The sequence below is a fragment of the Caretta caretta genome, chromosome 14, assembly GCF_965140235.1.
Source record: "Caretta caretta isolate rCarCar2 chromosome 14, rCarCar1.hap1, whole genome shotgun sequence".
In the NCBI taxonomy this organism is placed as follows: domain Eukaryota; kingdom Metazoa; phylum Chordata; order Testudines; family Cheloniidae; genus Caretta; species Caretta caretta.
In genome coordinates this window covers 10,245,011-10,256,459 of record NC_134219.1, presented here as the reverse complement: position 1 = coordinate 10,256,459, position 11,449 = coordinate 10,245,011, and the positions used below count along the sequence as shown (strand labels likewise).

Below are 11,449 nucleotides of genomic sequence, written 5' to 3'. Positions count from 1 at the left end.
CTGAAAAGCAGCACAAATGCCTGTAGGGGAACAAACAGATGAGTGCCCCTGGTGAAGCACTTCCAGGTGGAAACAGCTCCTAGTTGATCCAGCTTACGCCTAAAAGCCTGGTTCCCAAGGATGCTCCACAATAGCAGGTGTTCACATATTCCTTATATATGTTCATGTGCCCAAGGGAAGGCAGTACATACTGTTCGTTCGGCAATAGTAAAGTAGCCTTACCGACTTTAAAGTATCTTTAGTGTCAGAACTTCCCAAGCATCTAACGGATCTGTCCTTTCCTTCCCTCTTTGAATTACCAAATTCTGCCCTCAGTTCCACTTGTGAAATCCTACTGAAAAATCCATGTGGCTGCATGTATGTAACTGAGGCCCCAAATGTATTATTTTTGTTTAGAAACTTCACTGAATGGTGGCATTGTCCCCAGCCAAAGACATATATCCAGTCTATACATTTCCTCTGTCATGCTTTGCCCCAATGAATAATATGCACAGTTCATATGGTAAATATTGAGCCACACCTGACTGATTTTATCAACACACATCGTCTGATTTCAGTGTAACAAAATCAAATGTCAGTGGATTTGATTTGAGCTTTTATTACAGCATAATAGGTGAAATAACTTGCGAGGCAACTAACATAAAAGGTTAATGCTGCATAAATGTTATGCTTCACTACAATATTATTAAACCTGTAGAAATTCTATTATCCAAAACCCCAAAGGGTGGCAGCCTTATCATGTTTTTATTTTCCATCCGTATTCATTCCTTTCTCGTAAAGCCTCCTCCTGCTTCAATATATACTAAGATAGTGCCCAAAATAAACATGTTCTAAGACAAGTTGGTGATTTATTCTGCCCCATTCCTAAAATCTTGGGAGAAGCCCTAGATTCATGCATATAAACCATTAGCTTACCTATGGGTTGAAAATTTATGGTGATCTACATGAGTCAATTAAATTGTTTTAAACATGTATGATTATGAAAGAAAGCCTTGCTACATACTAAGAATGCTCAATATTCCAAAGACATTCAGCTCGATAGCTAGTATATAGCAGATGCTGGATGAACCTCATCCTGTTTAACATAATCATAGACCGTTTCCTCTTAAATGCACCTGGGGAGATCTGGGAAAGGAGTGGGGAAATATTGTTAAAACACAGAAAGATATGTTGACAATATTAAGAACTTACACAGTGCTTCACATCTTCTAAGTGATGTACAAACAGTAATCTTCACAATACCCCCATACTGGGAACAAGAGTAAAATTGGGCCAGCTGCTACATTTTTTGGATGCTGCCATCTTATGTCCCAGAAGCTAAGCTTCTGGGGGGGGTTATTTGTTTTTTTTTTAAAGGGCCAGATCTTCTGCTTTTGTAAGTTGGTGTTTTTCCACTGAAGGTCCAGATTTTCAAAGGTATTTAGGCACCTACAAATGCATATGTTCAGCAGCCTAGTGAGATTTTACGGGTTCGGTGGCTAACTCCCACCGAACTCAGCAAGAGTCAGGCACTTTTGAAAATCCCACTTGGTGCTTTTTGAGGCACCAAAATACCTTTGAAAATCTGATCCTAAGCCTATGTCTACACTGCAGCCTATGTCGGCATAACTTATGGCAAAGAGTCCTGTGGCACCTTATAGTCTAACAGACGTATTGGAGCATAAGCTTTCGTGGGTGAATACCCACTTTGTCGGATGCATGTAGTGGAAATTTCCAGAGGCAGGTATAAATATGTAAGCAAGAATCAGGCTAGGGATAACGAGATTAGTTCAATCAGGGAGGATGAGGCCCTCTTCTAGCAATTGAGGTGTGAACACCAAGGGAGGAGAAACCTGTAGGAGAACACTTCAACCTCCCTGGACACACAATAGCAGATTTAAAGGTAGCCATCCTGCAGCAAAAAAACTTCAGGACCAGACTTCAAAGAGAAACTGCTGAGCTTCAGTTCATTTGAAAATTTGACACCATCAGCTCAGGATTAAACAAAGACTGTGACTGGCTTGCCAACTACAAAAGCAGTTTCTCCTCCCTTGGTGTTCACACCTCAACTACTAGAAGAGGGCCTCATCCTCCCTCGTTATCCCTAGCCTGATTCTGGCTTGCATATTTATACCTGCCTCTGGAAATTTCCACTACATGCATCCGCTGAAGTGGGTATTCACCCACTAAAGCTTATGCTCCAATACGTCTGTTAGTCTATAAGGTGCCGCAGGACTCTTTGCCGCTTTTACAGATCCAGACTAACACGGCTACCCCTCTGATACTTGGCATAACTTATGTCACTCATGGGTGTGAATAAACCACCCCCCTGGGCAGGGCCGGCTCTACCGTTTTTGCCGCCCCAAGCAGTGAAAAAAACTGTCGCCGGTGAATTGCCACCGCAGCCGGCGGAACGGAGAAGCTGTTGCCGAGTTGCCCCCCGCCGCGGCGGAAACACTGCCGCCCCTTTCTGACTGCCACCCCAAGCACCTGCTTGGGACGCTGGTGCCGGGAGCCGGCCCTGCCCCTGGGCAACATAAGTTCCACCGACATAAGCATTCATGTTCACAGCGTTATGTCAGTGGGAGAGCACAATTGCTATGAAACGACGGTAGCTGAGAAGCCACAGAACAAGCCCAACTCTTTGCAGGGTCAGGCATATGAAGCAGAATCTCAGATACCACCGCGTGATTGTTGTTAAATGCCACCTTTTTAATGATGACCACTGTGAGTTTCATATTGCCACAGTCCAGGTGCCTAGTACTGTACAAATAATCACAAGGTATAAACAGATGAGCAGGACAAGGAGTGCAGGGAGATTGGGAGCTGTATTAATGAGTGCTGCTAGGCAGTCACCACCTTACTCCCAGGTGGTAGGGGATTATGTAGTCTAGTACTTTATTAGCATGATACAAATCATGCATAAACTCCTGTTCCCTCAGACATGCCTACTGTCCGCCTGTCCCTTCTCCTTTTTGTATCCTGTGCATTTGTAAGGAAGAGAGCAGGTGCAAAGAGAACATGAGACTGACTATAGCTCAGTATAGAGTTCAGAGTAGCAGCCGTGTTAGTCTGTATTTGCAAAAAGAAAAGGAGTACTTGTGGCACCTTAGAGACTAACAAATTTATTTGAGCAGAAGCTTTCGTGAGCTACAGCTCACTTCATCGGATGCATTCAGAGAATGGATATTCCTGTTTTTGTGTCTTTTTGTAACTTAAGGTTTTGCCTAGAGGGATTCTCTATGTTTTGAATTTGATTACCCTGTAAGGTATTTACCATCCTGATTTTACAGAGGTGATTCTTTTACTTTTTCTTTTATTAAAATTCTTCTTTTAAGAACCTGATTGCTTTTTCATTGTTCTTAAGATCCAAAGGTTTGGGTCTGTGTTCACCTATGCAAATTGGTGAGGATTTTTATCAATCCTTCCCCAGGAAAGGGGGTGTAGGGTTTGGGGAGGATTTTGGGAGGAAAGACGTTTCCAAGTGGGCTCTTTCCCGGTTCTATATCTGTTAGACGCTTGGTGGTGGCAGCAATAAAGTACAAGGGCAAAAGGTAAAGTAGTTTGTACCTTGGGGAAGTTTTAACCTAAGCTGGTAAAAATAAGCTTAGGGGGTTTTCATGCAGGTCCCCACATCTGTACCCTAGAGTTCAGAGTGGGGAAGGAACCTTGACATGCATAGAGTTGTATGACTAGTGAATAACCTTATTTACACCCATGTCTTGCCTCCACTAACACTTGCTGCAGAATGCTGCTCTCTGCACCAAGATCTGTATGATCAGAGCCTTTGTGTGAACTGAGGTATGTACAATTCTGTGCTATAAGGCAGCAGAGCAGTTGTGGTGTCCAGAAGATTTTAAGTGTATGCTCGATTATTTCAGCTTTAACTTGCACCCTGGATATTAACCATTGAATAATTTACCAAGGCTTGTGGAGGATTCTCCATCACTGACAATTTTTCAATCAAGATAGGATGTTTTTCTAAATGATTTGCTCTAAACATTATTCTGGGAAAGTTCTCTGGCCTGTGCTATACAGGAGGTCAGACCAGATGATCACAGTGGTCCCTTCTGGCCTGAGAATCTATGAAAAAAATAACATTCTGTGCCAAATTCTCTGCAGGTGTGAACTGGCATAACTCCATTTACTTCAGTATACATCAGCAGAGAATTCGGACCTTTATTTTGAAGGAACTATGATGCTTCACAAAGCAGAACACATACCAATAACTGTTGAAAAAACAAACCCTTTAGACTGGATGAACTAAATTCCTGTTGCAATGCGGGTAGCAGTGTGGATTTAACCAGTGTTCAAGGAATTGTTCTTCTGATCTCTGCTCCAAGCGCTGGAGGTAAACCATGTGTTCCTGTTTAGAGGAAAGAAAACAGCATTAAACTTATGTATTCACTCAATTCTGGTGTAAACCCATTGAATTAAGTGGAATTTCACCCCTTACAAATCTCACCATTGTTACTGAATTCCATCAATAGTCAGGCTAGTAGGGGTGTTTGCTACATTATGGACCAAGTTTTTAAGGCAGACATTTGCATTAGTGCTAAGAGATAAATTTTCATGGACACTAATTTTTTTTAATACACACAATAAAGCTTCTGCTGGCGAAGGGGGTGGACATGGATTTTTGCAGGAACATCTACAGCAGTCTTCGTTGAAAATTGACTTCTACTAGTTTAAAACCATGGAATGATTCTGGGTCACTGAGCAGTTCTAAAGGGGATTCTGGTAAGTACCAGTCATTCACTGATCTTCCTTACGAGATAGATAAAATTCTATGTTTTTTCCATGTAAGTAAATAGAATGTGTTTGGTATGACACTCTCCCAGCCATTTAAAAGGGTTCTAGTTCACGGGTGTAAACAGCTTTCCTGCACACATCTCTCTGTTTTCATCGTTCGTTTGAACACTGCCAGCATACCAACATATATCATGCTGAACTTTTACATGGCACGTTCTTTACCATCACCTACTGTAACTCCATCTGGATATGGATCACCTAGCTAACAGAGAAACGCCAGCCCATCTTTTGTGTCATTTCTTCCCCATCCTGCGTGATTTTTGAGGTCTCACAAACCATTAGGGCTAGAAAGAATTGCCATATATCCCAGCTTTTCAGTAGTGTACTACCACTTGTGGTGGTCAATGAGATGTCATTCTTTGGGGTGGTCACTAGTCCCTTGGATGTGTTCAGTATCCCTTCCCCTCCAAAACACCCAAGGTCAATTATATGTGGCGCTTTCACAGAGTGATCTGATTCTGTTTCTTCCTCAGTTTTATGCTTATAAACTTTATTCACTCTGAAATCCCAATTTGTTTTCTGAATGACCTTACAACGTATGTATATAAATAAATGTACAGTAGCAATGAATTGCTTACTTCCTTATTTGACAAAAGCACCATCTGTTATGTCATCAATAATTAGCACAGATCTATAGTGCTTCTTAGACTGTGATCCCTCAGCCAGCCAGCTGGCCTTCTCTAGAGAGGTATATGCTCCAAATCATTGTTTGACTCAAAGTACTTGGTATGTCCCTTTAAGCATATTATGATATGGGCCACTTATCAGTTCTGGTGGTGTCAGTCCTCTGCTTGAACTGAACATTACACCTTAAACCTAGGGCACTAGATTCAGGATGCAAGAGAGATGAGGTAACCATCAGAATATACTGGCCGAGATTTTAAAGCTGCCTATGGGGTTTTCATACTCCAGTAGGTATCCAAATCCCTTATGCAGCATGGAAAACTCAGCCAATGTCATTATAAGTGGAGAAAGTAGGACCAAAGAAGTAAAAAAATAATTCAGGTCTGGTGCAGCATCCTTGAAGTTAATAGGAGTTTTGTCATTGACCTCAATGGGCACAGGCCCTAAATAAGTAAAGGCAGAGGGGAAATGAGTCACATGGCAATAATCACAGGCACTACCAAAGTCCATTTCAGAAATAGGGGGCTTTTAAAAGTACCTTTGGAATTTACTTGCAACTGTCTTGAGAAAAAAATATTAGCCAACGATATCTGTGGTACTTTCTGCCAAAGTGGGGACTTCCTCAATCTGCTGATCCACTAAAGAACTAATCCATTTATACCACTCCCATTCCTGTGGTATCTGATCTCCAAGGGTCCAATACATCTCCTGCTGATGTTAATTAGAAGCCTCCCAGTCGACTTTATTGGGAACAGGAGCAGACTCCCTCATTTTCAGTAGTTCCCCAAAATAAAATCAAGCTATGCCCAGTGCATTTTCAGCATTCAGAAATGAAAACCCGCAGTAGTCATTAGATCTCTCCAAAGGCAAGCAGCCGAGAAATGGGTTACTTTCACAGCTGAATGTACTACTCCACAGCCACGTCTTCAATCAATCTGATGTGAGATACAAAAGCAGCGTCTTGCCAGTGGTGTAGCTACTAGTTTCTGTTATGAAATTTTAAATAAAATGTGTTTGAAAAAAATAGGTTTTGCACAAAATGAAGTGTGTGATATTTCCACACCTAAAGCCAGTCTACACTGGCTACAGTCATTGCGTTAGAACCTGCTTTGTAACCAGGGATTCTTAAACTTCATTGCACCGTGACCCCCTTCTCACAACAAAAATTAATGCATGACCCCGGGAGGGAGGACCAAAGCCTGAGCCCGCCTGAGCCCCACTGCCCCAGGGATGCGGGGGGCATAGCCAAAGTCCAAGGGCTTCAGCCCCGGCTTGGGGTCCTGTAGCCTGAGCCCTGCCAGCCAGGGCTGAAGGCTTGGCCATTGACTCTGGGTTGGGGGGCTTGGTCTTTGGCTTCAGTCCTGGGCAGTAGGGCTCGGGCTTTGGCCCCGGGCCCCAGCAAGTCTAATGCCAGCCCTGGTGACTCCATTAAAACAGGGTCACGACTCACTTTGGGGTCCCAATCCACAGTTTGAGAACCAAATCCAATGCTTTTTCCCCGCAGTAGCAGACAACACCTCAGGTCCTCTGTTTCCCCATTCCTCAATTGTCCCAACAGCTCCATGCAGGGTAGTAAAATATTTGCCTCGCTTTAATACTAACTCATATGTTCTTGGAGTGGTGAGGAGGGAATACAGAGACACCTGTCGTTAACTGCTATTTTTTTTTTTTTTTTTTGGTTAGTTGTGGTGGTGGTGAGGGGAAAGGGCTCGTGTAAAAAAAAGAAAAAAAACTGCTGACAGGTTGTCAGCTGTCATTTAAACTAGGCACATTAAACGCCTCTCCTTAGGAAATGTAGTTACAATGGAAATGGCCAATAAACCTTTCCTTTAGCACCCTAAGTAAAATGCACTAATGAAATCAGTTATCGAATCCTGGCTGCTTTGGGAGTCAGACGAAGTACAGATCTTTTCCTAAGAGTCTATATTAAAGGTAAAATCCTTCCTATTTAATTTGCACTAGTTTTGATCGTCCATGAACATTTAAACTGGATGTATTTTCTCATTAGCACACATGCTCTGCAAAGGGATGGTTGATTAATTGCTCTTCAAAGCTTAGCACAACTAAAAGGACTGTAGAGAGACAAGGTGGGTGAGGTTAATAGCGTTTATTGGACCAACTTCTGTCGGTGAGAGAGACGAGCTATTGGGTTTACACAGAGCTCTTCTTCAGCCTCGACTGAGCATGAACTGGCTTAATCGATGTACCATTTACTTAAAATAAATTAACAGAGGTAGTTTAGCAAGTGTGTTCATCCCAGTGTAAATTTCATCCTGGTACACAGGACCACTTAAATTCTGTGGTCAGACTGTGCAAGAGGCTGCTAGAGATACCCAAGGGAACCTCTGCACTTCTTATGTGCAGAGAAGGGAAAATCTCCATTCTCAACATAGGCTGGTATGGAAAACTGATGAGAAAATGGGTTTTTTTCTTCTGGAAAATTTAAATTTTTCCTCAAAAACTAAAGATGGGGGGAGGTGAATGAAAAGTTGCCGTTTTCTGTGGACAAGATGGTTTTGTCTAAAAGCCAATGTTTCATTAACAGAAAAAGCTTCAACAGACAAATTTCAACCAGCCCTAATGATGTGGAAAGTGGCACTGGGGAGCAGGCAAGGCCAGACCAGCAGTGAACAGAGATCCACAGCTGTGTGGCTCCTATAACCTTAAGACCCACCCCTGCAAGTGACGACAAGAGACTGCGGTCATTGTTTTAACTCATTACTGGGACTTGCTGTGAAGGCTGTGTGAATTTCACCTGCCTGGATCACAAGTTTTATGTAACATGCTGTTGTGCAGGAATTTATCCAATCCATTTTTTCTGACCTACCCTCTTCTATTTAATAGCCATCATGGTGTGGCTACGTATCATTTTAGGTGGAACCTGGGTTCCTGCTAATGTCCTGCAGCTGAATGAGGCTGTTTGACCGTAGTTTGAAACCAGTATAATCCTGGATGTTGAGGTCAGCTGTGGAGCCCCTGGCTAGTGTTTTTTGCTGCATTTTGGCATGTGGGGTACGGCTCCCATTGTCTCAGGTCAGTGGGGCCCTCTGATGTTGGAAGAGTCATTGTGTCAGGGTTGATGTGATGATGCCAACGTGGTAGACAAAGAGGAGAGTATGTAAGTGGGAGAGTTGTAAATTCAGCTATCCCTGACTGCCAGATGGGTTATTCCTGGCTAGTATGCACTAACCAGGGGAGAGAGGGAACTACCAGCCTTCCCCAACCACATGCTCTGTACACACTGGGCTCAGGTCTGCAAGGTGCTGAGCGCCCTCAACTCCCGCTGACATGAGGTGTACTCAGCATCTTGTCAGATTGAGCCCATTATGCTCATCGTATATGCATGGTCTATTGTTCGCTTTCTGGCTTCTGTGGCTTTTAGCCTCTTTACAACCGTATAATTTTAACACCGTTTATTGACTTTGGAGAGAAATGTGCAGTAATTTTTAAATGCTGTAAGTAGCTTTTGAGAAGTCTGGAGCTATATCACACACCCTGTCAAAAGTAAGTAAAACGGAAGGCTCCTCTCTGTCTTTTTTTTTCTTTGTATTTTTAATGTGCTTAATAAGCAAATAATAGTAAATACTATATGAAAAAACTGAACGTTACTTTACTCTAACAATTAAAGAAGTGTATACTCTCCTAATGTATAACCCTATCCCTAGCGCTTGTAGAAAAAAATGTATGGATGCAGCTAAATGGATTTTAAAGTCAGTTCTGAGCTACCTAAATCTCCACACTGCCCACTGACACCTGCATCCCTCTGCCAACTTTCAGTGCAAAACGTAAAGCAAATGACCTTTTGTACTGCAGAGTTTAATTTTTCAGAAATAACATGATGAACTCAACATTTGTACAGACGAGAAGCTATCTTTTGGCCAATAACTGATTCTATGCTTTAGAATGATGACAGACGTAGATTATAAATAAGTCCCACACTTATGTGCAGTCCCGAGATATATTCATAATTCAGAGAATGCTATCCAACAGTAGTTTAAAGAGTGCAAAGGGGTTTACAAAATATTTCATTCCATTGTTTAAAAGAGTGAAGTTTGCAATCAGATAAACTGATTGAGTAGAATCCTAGCTATGCAAATACAACATTAAGCACAAAATACAATGAACTGTTTTAGTGTATTCATTTTTAAAGTAAAAATTAAAAATCACCCTCATTGGCTCATCAGGGAAACCTGCTTTTCTTGGTCTATCTTCACGACGGGTTCTCAGAATCTGTTTAGCTTCTTTTTCAGTCAAAATTGGTGAAGTATCTAAAAGGGGAGGGAGGAAGAAATAAAGTATGAAATTAACATGAAGTTAATATTTTATCTTTCGGGTCCATGGTGAAATGTTTTCAGGTCTGATTTTTGTCAATACACAAAGTGTTCTTTCATTACAGCCCCTTCCCAGGGGATATTGCATTCCAGAAGAGATGAGTGGAATTTTAAACCATTTTTATAATATACTCGTGTTTTTTATAAGCTAGTGCTACTGACAATATGCAAAACCTACTCAGAACACCATATTATTACAGTTCCTGCCCAAAATTAGAAAAATATAACTGCACCATCTACCTATTTAATATTTTTATTAATGCTGACAGTTTTTTGTTAAATGCATTTCTATGATGCACTATTTTTAGGGCTATTTTTCAAACCAAAGCTAACTAGTCTGACTTTTGTTGAAATAAGTCTTAAGACAAAGAAATTGCATTAATGGTGAAATAGTCAAGGACATCAAACATGTAGATTTATAAATGAAAACATCTTTTTTTTAATCAATAAATAACTCCAGGGTTGTGATACAGAGATAAAAATGCCTAGTATAGTACTATGATTGTTAAAAATAAAATTACTGGAAGGCTGCAGTATAACACGATATTTAATGTTATTATACTGTAACTGGTAAAAAAAAAGCAAATATTAAGATATTTAAATACAAGATTAAAACACTAATATTATTATCATATGCACTCCAGCTCTATGAATATTAGCCAGTTTGTTTTATATGAACTCCTACCTGTAAAAATGGTCAGGATGACCAAAATGAAGAGAAACACAAGTAACTTCTTCATTTTGATTCTGCTTTCTCTCAGCCTGTTCCAAAATGAATAACACTGACTGAGGTATTAGTCTACTTGAAGCAGCTACGTCAGTCACAGATGTTTGTTTATGCTTTGACTAATTTGACCTACAGTATGATTTTGACTTTGAAGACATCTGGGTCCAAGTTTTGAATATGGCTATTGTCAGCTTAAACATTCTCTGTTCCTGACCCAAAAAAAAATAGAAAAGCTTACTATTCCACTGGGGGTTTCAAAGTTATACTGGATATGTTAACTTTGTGGAGATAAAACACATTGCATCACATTCAGCATGGCAAGGTATGGTTTTAATAGCGTGATTCAAGAGAAATAATAATTAAAAAAATAAAACCACCAAGACTCCTGAGCCTTAATTTGGCAGGCAGCCATGTGTCAAAAGGTGCTGCATATATGACCACGAAAGCTTATGCTCTAATAAATTTGTTAGTCTCTAAGGTGCCACAAGTACTCCTGTTCTTTTTGAGGATACAAACTAACACGGCTTCTACTCTGAAACCTTATTCAAGCACAAAGTTGCATCTTAATACATTGGTTTAACTTTTGCAAAGCCGAACTACCATAGCTAAAGTATGGAGATTTCAGAGTAACAGCCGTGTTAGTCTGTATTCGCAAAAAGAAAAGGAGTACTTGTGGCACCTTAGAGACTAACCAATTTATCTGAGCATGAGCTTTCGTGAGCTACAGCTCACTTCATCGGATGCATATCGTGGAAACTGCAGCAGATATTACATACACACAGAGATCATGAAACAATACCTCCTCCCACTCCACTGTCTTGCTATTACCAGCAGGACAGTGGGGTGGGAGGAGGTATTGTTTCATGATCTCTGTGTGTATATAATATCTGCTGCAGTTTCCACGGTATGCATCCGATGAAGTGAGCTGTAGCTCACGAAAGCTCATGCTCAGATAAATTGGTTAGTCTCTAAGGTG

At 41.1% G+C, this 11,449-nt stretch overlaps 1 protein-coding gene across 2 annotated transcripts; it reads right to left on the bottom strand.

Annotated features, from left to right (window-relative positions):
• Positions 1-582: 582 nt before the first annotated feature.
• Positions 583-10,529, bottom strand: C14H17orf67 (chromosome 14 C17orf67 homolog). 2 transcript variants are annotated; one of them, XM_048817895.2, is made up of 4 exons: positions 10,432-10,529; positions 9,583-9,683; positions 4,203-4,345; positions 583-1,125 (listed from the first exon to the last, which is right to left on the bottom strand). In XM_048817895.2, the coding sequence occupies exons 1-3, from the start codon at positions 10,484-10,486 to the stop codon at positions 4,229-4,231; spliced, it is 273 nt and encodes a 90-aa protein (XP_048673852.1). In that variant the 5' UTR covers positions 10,487-10,529; the 3' UTR covers positions 583-1,125; positions 4,203-4,228. The 2 variants fall into 2 exon arrangements, with proteins under 2 accessions (XP_048673852.1, XP_048673853.1); XM_048817896.2 differs by having other exon boundaries at positions 4,226-4,345.
• Positions 10,530-11,449: the final 920 nt, after the last annotated feature.